Source organism: Gobio gobio (genome assembly GCF_949357685.1).
Source record: "Gobio gobio genome assembly, chromosome: 10".
Lineage (NCBI taxonomy): Eukaryota > Metazoa > Chordata > Actinopteri > Cypriniformes > Gobionidae > Gobio > Gobio gobio.
The window spans coordinates 30,317,001-30,334,646 of NC_137116.1; the positions used below are offsets into that span (position 1 = coordinate 30,317,001).

At 39.0% G+C, this 17,646-nt stretch overlaps 1 protein-coding gene across 8 annotated transcripts in view; it reads right to left on the reverse strand.

Moving 5' to 3' along the window:
• lzts1 (leucine zipper, putative tumor suppressor 1) overlaps nt 1-17,646 on the reverse strand; it is a 31,135-nt gene that overhangs the window by 2,787 nt on the left and 10,702 nt on the right. For 3 of the 8 annotated variants that reach the window (XM_079827014.1, XM_079827013.1, XM_079827016.1), the window contains 3 exons: nt 3,371-3,868; nt 1,706-2,545; nt 1,349-1,537 (listed from right to left, as the gene is read on the reverse strand). In XM_079827014.1, the coding sequence (XP_079683140.1) occupies nt 1,349-1,537; nt 1,706-2,545; nt 3,371-3,730 (1,389 nt within the window). In that variant the 5' untranslated portion in view covers nt 3,731-3,868. Of the gene's footprint in view, nt 1-1,348; nt 1,538-1,705; nt 2,546-3,370; nt 3,869-6,537; nt 6,667-17,646 lie in introns of those variants that run through there. The other 5 variants (XM_079827017.1, XM_079827018.1, XM_079827019.1 and 2 more) reach the window with 3 other exon arrangements.

The window sequence follows — 17,646 nt, forward strand, 5'->3', positions numbered from 1 at the left end:
CTTACAATTTAGCTGTTTTCCCCTGATTATCCTAATATTTGGGATAGTGCTTAATATTAGCCGCGTTTCCACCGAAATGACATGGAGCAATTTGTCCCAGGAACTTTTTTCCCCCTAGACCGGTTGCTGTCTGCGTTTCCATCGTGGTCTAAAGTACTGTGAAGATTAGGCAAATTAGTCCGGTGACGTTGGACTGCGCGACTTTCCAGTTCCCATATAAGCTGAACCTCGTTGTTGGTCCATCTGTCGTATTTTTTTAAACTCCGCACCACAGCAGACTTTTTAAAAATGGTGGTTGAAATAAAATGCAGCACCCAAGTCCCACCCCCAAAAGTTCCTGAACTTTGAAAAAGTACTACCCCGTGAGCTGGGACTTTCTGAAAGGAAATTTTTTACCCGGAACTTCATTTAATCACAGACCCCTGTGGTCGAAACACATATACCCCTTTTCCACCAAGGCAGTGCTGGTGCTAGTTCGGAGCCAGAGACTAATTTCAAATTGGTTCTTTGTTTTTCCACACCCAGAGCACCAGCTCCGAACCAGGAAAAGTGGTTCTTAAGTAGCACCAAATCATTGCTGGTCTAGAAGTAAGAACCGCTTGTGTCAGGGGCTGGGGGCGGGGTTACCGTGACCAACAAGACGAACACAAACTTGAGATCCACAATTTTTGAAATAGCAGCTAATGGAGCTAACAGCTGCTGCTAGTTTGTAATCTCCGTCTATACAAATTGTGGTGAGCTGCATGAATGTGTTGGATTTGCTGTGTTTTGACGCCGATGTAGGATCGTAAAGCCATGTGCATCAATAGTAACGCAACATTCGGCATTGTTGATGGAAGGCTTGTTCGAGATGCATCGGTGCTGTGCAGACCGATCGCCGTATGACAACGAGTCCAACAAGAGCATATGACTCCTTATGCTTTTGATTCACTCATGCGGTGTTTTGATATCATACGCTGATCGTCTGCGCAGCACCGATGCATCTAAACAAGCCTGGTGTGTTTGTGTTTCCCGCTGCCTCGCTAGCGTTGCTGAGAAAGATGAGACGTATACAGTGACGTAGGACCTGGTTCTGTGGCGGCTCTCTAGCCCGTGGAAAGGCAAACCGGTTCTTAGAAGGCTCGTCAGTCGAAACAACTCCGAAATGGCACTAGCACTAGCTCTGAACTAGCACCCGGTTCATTCTGGTGGAAAAGGGGTAAAAGAGTACAACCCCAACGTCCCTAGTTCATGGGGAATGTTCCTGTGGTGGAAACGTGGCTGTTGCCATATACATCAAACATAGAGTGCATTCAGTGTCGACATCGGTCATTTGTCATTAAACCACAATAAGGTCTTGTAGACTGACCTCCCACTGAGTTTCTTCTAGTGTAGGTACAAGGTTTCTCTGGCTCTCATAGATTCGAAGTCGGCTTTCTGCAGTGTCCCTGTCACGATTAAGCTGGTCCACTTCCTCCTGCAGACGTTCCTTGTCCTGTTGAAGTTGTATCACCTGAAGTTGCAATAACTGTTGGGCTCTCAAAGCCCTCTGGGACACCTGCAAGTTACACAAACCATCATTAGGATCTATCTGGATAAAGGTGAATAGCGTGCTTGGTTGACTATCAAGGTAAGGTAAGATACTCTTATTGGTTTTGGATTAACACCAGACTTTATACATATAAACAATTCCTTTCAAATCTATGAAATATTGTAAACAACTTACTTGACGAAGTTTTGTAGAACAGCGTTGTTTCAACCCCACCATCTCCTCAGCACAGTAGCGTTGCTTCTCCTCAAATAGCTGACATGTGTCTGACTCCTTCTCCTCAAGGCTTGTTTGTAACTCTGCCAGCTCGCTTTCACGTTCCAGAAGTTTGTACTCCAGCTGCTGTATTAGTGATTCATTCATTGAAATTGGTGATCGCACACAGCCCCCAGAAGCTGATGGTTTTGTTGGGCTTTGCTCTGGAAATCTGTGTTCCAGAAGCTGCTCTTGGTTTCCAGAGAAATCAATCTTTGGCTCAGTGGATGAGACTGTCAGTGCTGCAGCAGTTATTTCTCTGTTCAAACTTATTGCAGCTGCAACACTTTCACTGAGGACTCCAATGGATCTTGTGTTGCTGTTTGTGGACTCGCTATTTCTGTTTGTTTCACAAAATCCATCAGTCCAACTGTTTCCATTAGTCCCACTACAAATCCAACTGGATCCAGGGTTTCCATTCATTCCTGCTACACCCCCCTGTGGGTTCTGAGATGTTTCCATGTTTTGGCTAAGGCCTGCATGGCGCACCATGTGGTTAGTTGAAGTGCTTAGGTTGTCCATCTGGCTGCTGCCACTGGTGCTGTGGGTGGGCAGGCTGGACATAGAGTTCCTTCCAGAGTCAGAGAAGGTACCAGAATTTGTCTCCAGCTTGGGGTCCTGAAGATCTTTGAGCCTGTCTATGGGACTAATTCTTTTGCCCAGGATAGTGCTCAAGTTGTTATGAGTCTCCACCAAGGAACTGCTGCTTCGTGGAAGAACAGGTTTAAAGGCGGTTGGTCGAATCAAGGCGTTCTCTACACTCTAGAAGAGAGGGGACAAAAAATACGGATAAGTGTTTTTGAGATTTAAAGTGTACTACAACCAATTGATCATTCATGAAGCTCATGTTTAAGGCAGGACACTATCCATCTTAAAACCTATTGATCAGATGCTCTCAAAGTAATTACTCTCATAAATGCCAGGACATTACAACAAAACATTTTGCATAAATGATTGATCAACAAGGCAATCTCAACAATCTTTTCTTCCTTTCTTATTCTTCTACTATTTTCCCAGTCATTTTCTCTTCCCCATGGTAGTATGTTTGCCCTGCTGGTTTAGCATTAACTTCCTGACCTAGTAAAACTTGGTTTATTTTCCTAGCTAGATCCTTCATAAATGAGGCTATTCACGGAAAGAGGAGCTTGCCTGCTTGCAAGTGCCACGCTGCCATTGGACCGAATCTCTGGAGAGATCAAGGCATTCTTACCTCGTCAATCTGGGGGTTTAATTAAATGGAGCAGACACTGCTAAGCTCTTAGTGAAAGTGTCAGGGGCTGGTGGGGATTACTTAACATCAACTATATTTGACTGTTGTTTGATTTTGTGTGATAACAATGGGTGGGGGAGTGGGGGATGGGCCATCTTTTGGGTTTGGCTGCTTTAATGTGAACTGAACATGCTTCATAAGCAGACATTTTAATTCCTACTGCTTTATAAACGGAATTGAGTTTTTATAGGATGGAAAAACTACCTTAATATACAACAGTACTGGCATTGAAAAAAAAAGTACTCTTGAGGATTTTGTTAAACTTTGTAGCCCAAGCCTTGCTTTGTTTACTCTCTGGCTAACTCCAGTTCTGTTACCTTTTCTAGTTTTCCAGACAGCGGAACTAATTCTGGTGGCCCTCTTCTCCTGTCCACCTCATTGTCCATTTCAGCTGTTCTTCCTTGACTGTCTTCAGCTGTATTAATGTTATGTTGAGCAGCTCGGGGATTGTTGCTGACCTTGATGTAAAAGAAGTCGTCGTTTTTGCCTGAACGATAGCTGACTTTTGAGTTGTTGTTGGTGCTGCAATGGTCCTGAGAGAAGCCATACTTCAGAAGACCATCCAAGCTACGGCCTGTTTTCTTAGACTGAAGCCCCTTTTTGAGTTTGCTTTCAGAGGCTTTGCAGTGTTTGCTGTGGAGGCTATGGCCTGATATCAAGCTGCTGACACTACCCATGTTTGCTGGGACATCTGGAGAAAGCAGGTGGTGGTCTTGGTGGCGGCAGGTGTGTAATTACAGAATTTTAATGATGGAGGAAGGTCTGATGGGCTCATTGCCTTGTGTGGAGATCCTTCTTATTCCCATTTGGGAAACCTGGTAAAACATGGATTTTAAGAAATGTAGTGAGATGTTTCTTGTTGTCATTAGAGCAATGTAGCACCAGGGTCTATGCAGAATTTATGTTAATGTTTACTTAACTTAACGTTCACTAGGTGAGCAAACAGGTCCTATAAAAACAGGAACTACTGCATGTCTTGTTGGCTATTTGCCAACATGTTGTACAATAGGGGTAGACCTATTGGCAGTTACCCTGAATATCCTGATTTACAGAATTGAGACCATATTGAACGCAACACTATGAACAAGTACCAGAACACCCTCCTTTTTGACAAACAAAGCTGCAATGCTGCAAGCTTGAAATTAGTGTGACTAGGTCAAACATCTTTTCATTTTACTTGGTCAGTAGGTCAAAGGACCTGCCAATTATTCATTATCATTATTTTTCTACTTGTCAGGCTAAAAAAGTTGAGTATGTTTACATGCACATTGAGTTTGATTTCGGTCTGACTAAAAAAATATATTTTTAAAGTATCATGTACATACTTTAGTCCAATCCTATTTTTGCAAAGTCAGACTAACAGACCTAGATGATGCGATTGTAGCTTGGCTTCATCCAGAATGTACGCATCAATTAGACTACATTTGCCCTTGGTGTTGTGTGCTTGTGCAATGTGCATTTAATCCTTCAAATATTCGTTTACGCATTTTTGTCATGTATAGTTAGACAGACTTTAATGTATGACTTTAAGTAGAGATGCACTGGTCGACCGGTCATAAATCAGAACTGGCCAGTTATTGCTCCAAACACACGATCGGTTTTTAGTTTAATTTTGGCCGATATCTATTCCGAACTTGCACACAAAATGCATTGCAATCCTTAATTTTATTTGTGTGGAAATATTATGAAGTCTGTAAATAGGACATTAACACAGGCCAGAGACAGGACACGCTCAAGACAAATGCAAAGAAGAGAACACAGATGCGGTAGCAGAGCAAATACTGTACCAGGCACAGCAAGCTCACTGTTTTTGTTTTGTGCAGGTGGCTTATGTAGCATAATTTCACAAATCTATAGTCCATTCAGTTTTGCTTTAAATAAAAAAATTATACAATCTAATTCATATAAAAAAAACAACAACTGTTAATGCTATATGTGTGTAGCATCTTTGTTTGAATTGTGATTTAAAATACAGTGGTTGCCTCTAATTTGACCAGTTTGCCTGTTATTGAGCAAATAAACAACAAACAAATATGCTTAAAGAAAAAAACAACTGCAACTGGTATCGGAATTGGCTAATTTGCTTGTAAAAAAAATCTGAATCTGAATCGGCCATGAAAAATCATGATTGGGGCATCACTATGCATATAAGGTTTCATATATGTTGGAAAAAATATTCCAATAATGGGAGCCCACTTGGGAGACCTGTCAGCCACCTGACAACAGTTCAAGAGAACCAAAGGTCTGTCACCAGCTTATCAACCTTCTTTTATGATTCATATGTGCCCAAAGCACATAATACACATCCATAATCAACACATCATGCCTTCCATCTGTCTTTCAGAGCAGATAGCAAGGGGCTTTATGAACAAAAGACCCGCCACCATCGTCACACGTGGCTTTGTATAACTAGCCTAATTGTGATGACTGATATGTTAAAGGCTTATTAGCTAGAAAGAACAGAGCAAATATGCCAGCTGTTTCTTAATTATTAACACCACATTATAAATTCATGCATTACAAAGAATCTGTATATTTTTGTTATTTTATTTTGTGCTGTCTTGTAGCTGCTTTTAGATAAGAACCAGATATACAACCACGTATTTGTTTTTGTCATCTCTCTATATTCCGACTGTAAGTTTCCTAGTTGCATGCCATTTCAAAATTGAATATAAAACGGTATAGGGGCATATATTATTGACTTCTTAAACACTGATTCAACTGTTTGTACTGCCAGAAGGATGATATTACAAACAACTCAATTATCATTCATGTGGCTTTATTCTGCATATGCAGGGATTTAAATAAGGTTATTTGATACTACTTTTGAATTAAACATCTGTTTCAGCAGGACTTAATGGCTTCAGGCAGCCCTTTGGCAGTCCCCTCCAATGAAAAGCGACCTCATCAGAGTCTTTGTTTAAGAGACTAACACATATTTTGTCCTTGAGTCATGCCAGCCAATGATGTAATGCTAATACTCTTCTTTCATACAAAACTGCAAATTAATCACAATGCTTGACGTTATCATCAATTCTCACGTTCAGTTGCAACACATACTTGTCATAAGTTAAAAATGCAATAAAATCCATTTAAAACAACTCCCATAAATCACTTGAACAAGCAAACTGTTTTTGCCAACCCACAGAGGGGAGTATTTTTTTTTGTGATGAGTTTGCTCTTTTCATTTATGAAGAGCAATATAATTAGCAATCTATAAAGACAACATATTGTATTATTGCATAATTTTTTTCATTTAAAAGGTACAAAACAATCAGCAAAAGTCAAGTCGGACATTGCATTGTGCTTTGACACATGCACATACATCACTTCCCACCATGTGCTGCAGGTAAACAATCTCAGTTGGACCGTCTCAATGTCCGTATGGCTTCTGTAACCCAAAATTACCTCGTTTTACTATACAATTACGTTCAAGTTCAAAGGCTTACCACCAGAATAAAAAATATGACAGAATGACACTTACTCTTCGAACAAATAAATCCACAGACACCGCGTTTGTCAAATCTGAATCAAATCTCCTTCGCAAGCTCTCCGTGGCGAGTCAGAATGTGTTTGTCCTTGAGTGAACCGCTGAATACTATATAGACTGCCTGTAGACAAGAGTCTACCATGCAGAAGGGGCGGATCTTATCACCACTGAGAGAGCTCCCCCCCCCCCCCCCCCCCACCATATCTTTTTTTTTTGAATAACCGACATGTAAATGTTGCTGGGAGACGGGACCCCAGTGTCCCCTGGGGTCCCCTGGGGCAAGGAGGGGGCAGAGACCATTACACCTCTTTACATAAGACGTGTGCCGCTAAAGAGATTAACTCACTGCTGCTCACAATGAGCTCCAAGCCCCCCTCTGTTACACTCACTTTCACTCCCGCTCTTCCTCTGTCATACACCCTAACACTAACAACTACAATGCACAAACAAATATACAAGTTTCAGTAGCTCTTGTGAATCTCACTGGTTAAGTATGGGTTATCTTTTAACTTTTTTTTTTTTTTCCGTACAAACACACACTTTTCCCAGTTGGCTCTCTTTTCCGCCCTCCCCTCCTCTCCAAACTGCCCTGCACCCACTCTGAACAAACACCCCTCTAGGAAAAGAAAGAAGAGCTTGACGTTCCCTCCCTCCGTCTGTGTCTTTGTCCACTGAAGTGTGCCTGTTTTGTGTGAGGTTCAGTGAGCTCGAACATTTATTTAGGCTGAGTGCTACATTTACACCATAAAATAAATGACTAAATACCTCTCAAAACAGAAGTGTGTTGCCGTAATGTGCAGAAGGTATCTTTGTGCAGATGTTTATGTTTACAAAATGAACTTTAAAATGCCAACGCAATTGAATTTTTAATATCCTCCAAAAGCAGTTGAACATATGTTTAAATGACCCTCTTGATACTCTTATATTGGAGTAGTAAAACACAAGTGGCCCTTTGACTTGTAAGCAAGTATAAATTACTTACAAGATACTTTTATTTTTTACTTCAGCATTTTTTTATTGATTGATTTATTGATTTATCAATTCTTATTCGGGAAAAGGAAAGTAAACCATATAAGAAATATTCTTTGAAAAATATTTTTTTGCATTTTAAATGTAAGGACTTTTATAAGAATATTCACTTCTACATGTTATTTATAGATTTCTTGTACAAAATAAATTCAATCCAGCACATTTCTTCAAGTTGCTTTGCTAGGTCTGCATTTGGATTTTATTTTAGTGACTTTTGTAGAAATTATCATAAGCATTTTCCCCAACAATTGTTCTAAAGTCGTCAACGGTTTCTGAAAATGATAAAAATATCTAAGAGTAAACTCAAATGTCATAACCACTACACAGCCATTGCTCTTCACCCAAGTTTTTGCATCTGTGTACATTCATCTGAAGCGCAAATTCAGCACTACAGGGACCAGAACAAAGAAGGCAGACTTTCAGATAATCAATCTGGCTGTGAAACTATATCCCAACGCTGCGGATGCATCCTTTTGTCCAACACACCAAGGTTGGAGGAGTTGTGTTGTTTGGAGGAAATGTTAGACTTGGAGTTAACAAAACATTTTCAATGCTATAATCGTGTGTAAAATATGTCGTTTTTGAAAGCGTTAGCTCGGATTTGTCACCCCAAGTCCCTTTCAAGTATTCATTTAATTGCACCCTGACAAGATGTTGTTTTGGGGGTGAAGTTTGATTTGGCAAGATGACAGCAGAAGGCATGGTATTGATTCTTCAGATTCTCTTTGTAAGTGCTTAGTGGAGGGATCGATGCAATCAATATGTAAAAACAGGCCGTAGTCGTGGACAATGGACTGGCACATTAGCAAGTGTGTGAAGAATCAAAGGTCGGCCAGTCTACGGCTGTGGCCCCTCGGGACAAGGGGCACAGACAGCACATTGAATACGTTTCTTTAAATTATGAATGTGGATTTAAGTGTCTAGGAGTTCCCAGAGGAGTTGTTGTTTTAATATGGTACCTTGCTATGAAAGTGAGAGGGCAGCAGTCTAATAATGAGATATGCTTATATGCATAATGTCATAAGCCCTCATTGGTCAGCTCAGAGTAGGGCCAATTGTGATTTATGACATCTGCAGTTGGATGCAGTTCTGAGTCTCAATCGGGAGACAACTGATGTCATATGTGGCCATGTGCCAGATGACTGTTTCAAACAAAAAGGAAAGCTCTAACTGACTAAGGGGCTGTTTGCACAACACCGTTTTCAACTAAAAATGGAAAACTTTTTATGTGTTTTGGCCGTTCATTTACTTGGAAGCCTGAAAACACAAACTTTGAAAACTGTATTCAAAGTGCAATTTTTGGAAAAATGATACCGTTATCGTCTCCGTGTAAACTACAAAAACGCGAATCCGTGAAAACTGTGACATCAGGTGCATGCGTATTACGTGTTCAGTCTATAGACATGTACACGCACCAATAATGCGCCTGCACACACACCTTGTTTTCAGACCAGCCCGCCCATGGGCGCACAAATGGGCACGAGTGCATTTGCTATTTAAACAACGTGAAGCAGGACGTGAAAATGATAACTGCGTCAGGCTGAAACTAGCAAAAAATGCACCTGGGGTCGTATTGCGCCGAGGTGTGATAGGGCCCGTCGTGTTTCTTTACAAAGTGACATCGCCAACTACTGGCCTGGCAGCAGAATACAGCGTTTTAGGGATTAATTAAATGTATATAGAAATAGGTGACAACTCAGCAAACATACATTTAAAGATAGCACATACAAAATACAGCATCCTTAAGTTAAATCAAGTCAATTAAAAAATTGCTGAACAAGTTGAGCAACTTATGGCCTATAGAATAATCCATCAACTACATTCAAATAAAGATTCCAAAAGGTGATTTTCGAAGCAATGCCATTGAAAACCTTTTTTTTAATAACCTAACATTTTAATAATCATAACAATTTTCCCTTTTACAAATGTTTTTTTTTGCATTAAAAGGTTCCATGGATGTTAAAAGTTCTTCATGGGACCATAAATGCTAATAAGGAACAATATTTTTTTGTGTAGCTGGAATTTTTATGGATTATGAATTACATTTAATGTCTGTATAATAACGGACACTTTGCCCTCCCAGAGAAGATAATTTTTTAAGCTTAATTTTCAGATTTTGGCCTTTGTAACCCTGGGGCTCATTTAGACACCATTGTAATCACCCAGCAGTAGGACACATGATTTACAGTTTGTTGGAGAGCAGCTTTGGCTCTTTATGTTCTCGGCCGTTGTTTCATTGTTCTCAGAGACAGACGAGAGCGATATGACCTAATCATACAGTCAATGAGCTAAGCTCAGTGGGAGCCGTGACAGAGCGGCCGCGCGTGTGTCTGCGGGAGGGGCTTACTGCTAATAGATGCTTAGATGTTATTGAGGTGGAAAGTCGAGCTGCTTTAATTGGCCATGAAAGACCTTTATCATAGACAGTGGGCCTCTTCTGGGTTGCGTGTATGTGTGTGTGGTTTTGTTCCCCTCACACGTTCCACTTGTTTGTCAACCTATGCGGGACAAAGACGTCCTATGAGAAGTGTGGCCAGCAGACGTTATCCAATGCATGGCCAATCCATTACTGCATGCATGCATAGAGACCCAGTTCGGGCTGTTGTACTGTATAAGATTTACTGCAGTCTGAACAAAGCGTTCACTGCTGCACTTTACCACACCTGGGACGGCCAGATGGCACCCATAGACTTGCATCTGTCTTGTTAAGAATCTATTTTTTTTAATATTAAAGTAAGTGTCCCTTCCTCATGATATGTATGACCCCTTTGCTCTAGGCTGAGAAATCTGCCTTGCATGTAGTACTAGATTTCTTGAAGAAATTAAAATACATTAAGAATTTGTGGACTTTTTTCAGAATATAATAGCAATAATAGTTCTGAAACAGCTCTGGTTAAGGTCACTAATGATTTACTTATTGCTTCAGATTCTGGCTGTCTTTAAATTTGGATCCTTCTAGATCTCAGTGCCACTTTATTAGATCATTCGGTTTTAATTACTCGTCTATAAACTGTCTTTGGGGTTTCTGATTCTGCACTTAATTGGTTTAAGTCCTACCTTGTTGATCGTAAGCAGTTTGTTGCCATGGGTGGATTTAGGTCTGAGGGCGCTGTTGTGCAATTGGGAGTTCCTCAGGGATCAATTTTGGGCCCTTTGCTTTTTAACATTTATATTTTTCCACTTGGTCAGCTTTTGAGATCTCTTGGTCTAAAATTTCATTTTTATGCAGACTATACTCAGATCTACATACACTTAAAACCTAATGAAATTGTGCCTGTTGATTTTCTTTCTAAATGTATTTCTAAGATAAATGAATGGATGTGTCAATTTTCTATGTCTTAACAGAGTGAAGACTGAGATTATGCTCATTGGTTCACCCCACCAACTACGTAATGCTGGGTCGGTTACCCTAGATGTTTAAATTATGGAGTCTCAATCAAAATGGAAGAATTTGGGTGTGATCTTTGCTGCAAATCTGACATTTGAGCCACATGTTAAAAATACAGTTAAAGCATGTTTTTTTCATCTTAGAAATATTGCCAGATAACGTCCAATGCTTTCTTTTTCTGTTTCTGAGAGGTTGATTAACACTTTCGTGTTTACCCGTATCGATTATTGTAATGCCTTGTTGGCTGGGGTGTCAAAAGCTACCCTAAACAAATTGCAGCTAGTTCAAAATTCAGCTGCTAGAAGCTGCAGATGAAAAAGCACGCGCAAGTGACAATTCTCAATCAACGTTCTGAATCTGCAGTGATTCTAGCTCCACCCTTTAGTACTGGACTACTGTGCTAGGTACACCAACGGAAGGGTGGCAGAAAATTTGTTCAGAATTAGGGTACCATTCACAACTTCTGACAATGGAAACGGCAAAATTTTTGTACCGAACTGTACCGCCATAAACAAGCCATAAGTGGCACACACATAAAGCCTGTCAAATATACACAAAATTGACAAAATACTCATCTTTGCTAGTATTCTGTTAAACACAGTTTTTGAATGTAAATAGTAGGGCTGTGCAATTGCAATCGCAAAACAATCGCGATTTGAGCACATGCGATTTCTAAACCGCATAAGGCTGCGATTGTATTTATTTAGTTATATTTGAATTCAGAATACCACAACATTCTTGTGCGCATGTTTAAGATGTTAACCACTCAGAGCTCACTCAGCACATGCAGTTCTCTCACTGTAGCGTACCGGACCGAGCAAACACAGCGTAACAAATATGGTGGTGAGTGAATTAGGCTAAATAATGAATTATATGCATCATGCTTTCGGAACTTTTATAATCGCTATAAGTTCCCGTGCTAACTAAAAAGACCGATTATCAGCGCAACATGGCTGAAGCCCGGTTTATTAGTGACGCGCGAATCAACGTTGTATAGGCTACTCTGCGCGTGTTCACTAGCGCGCTCCAAAAGGGTGATGATATTTGCGCAAGCCGTTCCTATCATGCTATAGTAAAAAAAAAAAAAACAAAAAACAAAAAAAACAAGTTAAGTAAAGTTAGTTTGACTTATTGAAGTAGAAAGTAAGCAACAGTCTCACGCAGACACAGCATGCAGTGCAGGTTTCTTTACGAAAAAAACTGAGAGGTTTTACAACCTTTACAAGTGATGGCTGAGGAAAATCGGTCTATATGAATTAAAGTAGGACTGAATTCTATTAATGTATCTTTGAAGGGAAATTACTACTGTACCAAAATTACCCCTTGAATAATTAGCTTTTATATTGCCACTAATGCCAAAGCAAACTTTAGAAAATTATCTGGAAATATTTATTTCATGTTCAGTTTTTTTTTTACCACCCACTTGCATAATGAATAATTAATTTAAGATTTATCACATTTCACAATGAATATCATTCCAAAGCAACATATTTAAATTATATTCCGAACTTTAATGCTGTCAAAATGAATCTGAAAAATAATCTGTCAACCAATTTTAGAATCAATGCACTGCATTTGTTTTTATGAAACAAATGTTACTAGTGAATAAAAACACATTTACAACACCACGACCCACAGATATGTGGTCCAGCAGAATGATGGAGACGCATATAAATTTAACGGTTTTGAAGTTTATTGATTATGACTGGAATTTAGGTTAGTTAACCTTTAATTTATTTTATGTTGTCTATTTTAAAGACAGTTTATTACAGTTTTGTTTATCAATTTGTTAATACTGTTATTTAATTGTGAAATGTGTTGTTGTGCACTTGTACACTCGCATGTTTGAAAAAGCAATAATCGCAATATGATTATTCTGTCCATATTGCACAGCCCTAGTAAATAGTTGAGAAAGATAACACATGTTGCTTAACAGTAAATTGGATCCATGCATAAACTCTTAAAGTGACAGTAGCCCAATATTCCTGCTTCTGTCTGTCATGTTAATCAAAGAACAAAAGACAAAGAAAATCACTCTCTGCTCTTGACTGAATAAGTTTTGTAACTTATTCAGATAGAAATCGGAACCTGCCAAGAAACTTGCAATCAATGCATCTCTACTATAAACAATCCATTATGTCACGTTTTTTTGGTCACTTTAGATACGATGGCCCTTGGTTACATACAGTATGTACGTCAAAAAAATGTCATATTGTATTTAAAAAAAAGTGTTGCTGCTATTGAGGTGGGATATGTGTAAGGATAGTGGCAGGTTAATAGTGTAACCTGAGTGTAACAGATTTAATTACAGAAATTAATTGCATATAATATGTAAATATTGTATTTAATAGTATTGTAATAAAGTTGCAGTGTGTAGCATTTACGAGGATCTATTGACAGAAATGCAATTTAATATACATAACTATGTTTTCAGTGGTGTATAAAGACCTTACATAATGAACCGGTATGTTTTTAGTACCTTAGAATGAGCCATTTCTATCTACATACACTGCGGGTCCCCTTACAGTGAAATCGCCATTTTGTGCCGCCATGTTTCTACAGTAGCCCTAAACGGACAAACTGCTCTACAGAGTGCTAGCTACTCTCTGCTGTCTCAGACAACGACATCTTTGTCCTGCGTCGGCCACTGTAGCTTCTCTGTGCTTCTAAAGGGAGGGGTGAGCGGTGGGCGGTTGCAATTCGCAACCTCACCACTACATGCCGCTAAAATGTACACACTGCACCTTTAATATATAAGTACAATGTAAAAACATGTATGTACACAATCAGTGCATTGCATCAAATGAGAAATTTAAGTCTTAGTACATAGAACATAGAAGTACAAGAACATAGAAGTTAAAGACACTTAATGTAAACTTTTTTTAATGAATTCTTGAAAAGCTCTGGAACATATTTGTCATTAATATACTCTGTGAAATAACGCTAATTTGACAGGTGATTCCCAGAAATGAGTGAAAAGTTATAGCACTTAAAGACTGATCAGACCTGTCTATAAAGTTGTGCATGTATAGCTGCTGCGAATATAGTGTCTATATTGGAGTGCATGCAGTGTCCCATGGGAATAATGTTTCTCAATCACAACAATGCTGCTTCCTCCCAGCGCTCTGTATGAGCACATGTGCTAATTAGCTGAACTGATAGTAACTTAATTTCACTATGTATTCATTCGGTTCATTACACAATTTAGAATTGTATTGGTTACATGTTGAATGAGGCTCTGGTTAATATTTGCAGATGGTTAATGAGCAGATTTTGAGCTGAAATGCATACAAATTCTCCATTTCATTTATGTATGTAATAAACGAATGTCACCACACATGTTTTTAAAGATGTTTGATGTATAATGCTTTCTCGTGGATCCATTCATCATCTAGTCAGGGAGACTTAATTGGTGGTATATTGTGTTCAGCTGCTAAGGGTCTGTGGGGAAAAGTCTTGTTAGTGATCTCTTTCGCTTTCTCTCTCTCTCTCTGTCCACCAGCAGATGTGATCTTATCATTCCTAGCACAATGACCATCTGGAGCTAAGCCCATCATAGTGTCCCAAGCTTTTACACATCGAACAACGTTAATGCCCCTGTTAATTTTCTCTCATTAGCTAACAATTTGTGTTTAATTAGTATAAAAGGCAATAGGATAGGAAATGTCATACTCCAGGACTCAAAAATTTCTGATACAGTCAGTCTTAAAAGGATAATTCATCCAAAAATGAAAATTCTGTCATTCCAAACCTGTATGACTGACTTCCTTTAGCAAAATATAAGAGACGATATTTTGATACCTTTTATCAGCGGTTACCAAAACTGTTTGGTTATCAAGATTCTTCAAAATATCATCTTTTGTGAAAGTCATACAGGTTTGGAAAGGCGTGAGGATGAGTAAAGGTCCCAATTGATTTTTGGGTAAACTATCCGTTTAATGGTCAAAATCATAATGTTATTGTATTCGTAATCAAATGTCTTTTCTGTTTTCGCTAGACTTATGTTTTGTGAAGTCACTGTCTTGCACTTTTTCTGTAAAACTTTACAATAAGTTCCAATTAGTGATTTAGGTGCTTTTCATACTTGCTTTTCATACTCCTACTTTAGGCGGTTAATATCTGGTTAATATTCATTTTTACATAAACGCTGTAAGTAATTGTTTGTTTATATTAGTTCACTTGTTCTTTAAAGAAAAATTGTAGATTAGACTTTGCAATGTCACAATTAATTCCAGTCCATTTTGACCATGCTATGAGCATATTTCTCTGAAAATCATGCTCACACTTGTCTAACCGAGGATGTGGAACTTATGTGGAACTTGACAATAATTTTGCAATGCAAAACTGACCTTATTTACAGTACAGAAAGTCTGTTGGAACGTGGAAGTGGACACTTTCATACCAAAATGCATTATGTATTCAACACGCAATTATAAGTCTCCATGGCAACTATAAATAAAGGATTTTTTAGGGCATTATTGATGGTTTTAAATTCCGGGCATTGCCTTCTTTAATATACACCCCAGCAGTGCACTTATCTCTTGCTGGATGATCTGAGATCTGAGTCCTGAGAGAAGTAATTGAGTTATAAATAAAGTAGGTTACAGCGAGAGAAACATTTTAGCAGGATATTTATATTAATTCTTAAATTTGGCTGAGAGTAGCACACACACATGCGCATCCCGTCGGTCACATTTTTCAAAATCAAGCTCTCAGCCACATCTGGAGCAGTTGAGAGTAAATGCACTCTTGAAATAAGAACTCTTGACATGAAGGCAGATGCATTACAGCAATGGAGTGAATAATTCAAAAGGAAGGACATCTCCTCCTCCTGCATCAGTCTGAGTCCTCTCCAACACCCTCACAGCACTTTCTGACCACTCTCTTATGCACGTCGACCACTTAGTGCTTAAGTGATACGCCTTCCTTTGAAAGTTAGATTTCATGTATAATTGTGCAGAGGATAAATAAATCACTGCCATTGTGTATGCGAAACAGCTCTTACTCTTTCTCCTAATTCTAATAACTTTTTAAACCAAACTTGGAGTCTGATATTATTGTCCAATTACTATGAAAGACTATTTCCACTACATAACAAACAAATAAATAAATAAAAAGCATGCTTTGGTAAATCATAATTATGACATATAGAGTATGTACTAACTTAAATCATAAAAATGAGATTAAAAGTAGTTTTTATTTATGAGATGAGAAATTGAAATTATGACACTAAGGGCCCTATTTTAATGATCTAAGTGCATGGTCTAAAGCACACGGCTCACGTGTACTAATGGCGTGTACAAATCCACTTTTGCTACTTTAACGACGGGAAAAATGTTCTAAAAGGGTTGTCCCTATTCTCTTAAAGAGTCATGGGTGTTTTTTGGTGTAACCATAGACTGTAAAAAAACATGGACGTAGTGTCCTTGATGTCACCCATAGGATTCTGAAGAGAGTTTTTGAAGCGTAAAGTCGGCCGTTGCCATCTTGGCAGCGTGTCACCGCACGTCATTCCCGGATAAATAAAAATGGGGCAAAGAGGTGGGACGTGGCTGGAGCTGAGGTGACGTGATGACTAACAGACAGCAGACAAACGGCTATCCACCTGTCACTCAAAATGGCCACGCCCTTAATTATGCAGAATTTTAAGGCTTTATATAATGTAAAGGAATGATTTATAAAAAAAAATTCACCCCCCTCACAGTTGTCATGAAGGGCAAAATTATCCATAGACCAAAGCCATAATTTGTACCAGGCTGTAAAAAAAAAAAAAAAAATCTGCTGTAAAGTTGGGTATTTTAACATGGGGCTCAATGACATTCTGCTCCCTTTTGGAGCCTGTCCCTAGCGGCCAGTCGATGAATTGCAGTTTAATTCACTTCCGTATTGGCTTCAAGACAAACTGGGGGAGGTTGCCACTTGGGTGTAATGTGCACTAAACCAATCAGAGTCTCATCTCCTATTCAGTTGCGCTTGCACCATGGCGGATTCGGAACTGACCGCTTCTCTAGCAAAGAAACGGATCTGCTCGTCCAATGACGCCTGCTTGCTTGTCATTACTGCAAATAGGTAGGCTAATTCTGATACATGCAATGACTATCCATTATGACATGTAGGCATTTTTATCTTTATGTACGCAATAATAATCTTTTACATTTTAACCCTTACATTTTTCACATTTAAAAATGTGTGTAATTAGCAAAGTGTACGTGCGTTGTGGACCCACCTATAGGCGCATATTACTTAAACGCTCTTTAAATAAAAAAATATATATTGTGCCATTGACTTTAGACCAGGTTTTTGTTGGTCAATGCGACAGTCTATTTCAGTTGCCTCAAAATAGCAATGTGCCAACAATGTGCCTGAACACACCTCATTTTCAGACCAGCACACTCGTGGGCACACAAATGGGCACAAATGCATTTGAACAACTTTTAAACAACATGGCGCAGGACGTGAAAATGATAACTACGTCGGGCTGAAACTAGCAAAAAAACATTTGCGTCGCGTCTGGCACCGCATTGCGCCGGGTGTATGATAGGGCCCATAGTCATAATTATGACATACGAAGTCAAAAAAAGTTGAAATTATGACAGAAAAATTATAATTTTCGCATAGAAAGTTATAATTTTCTCTTATTATGACTTGGTATGTTAATCATGATTTAGTGGCCTGGTTTCACAGAT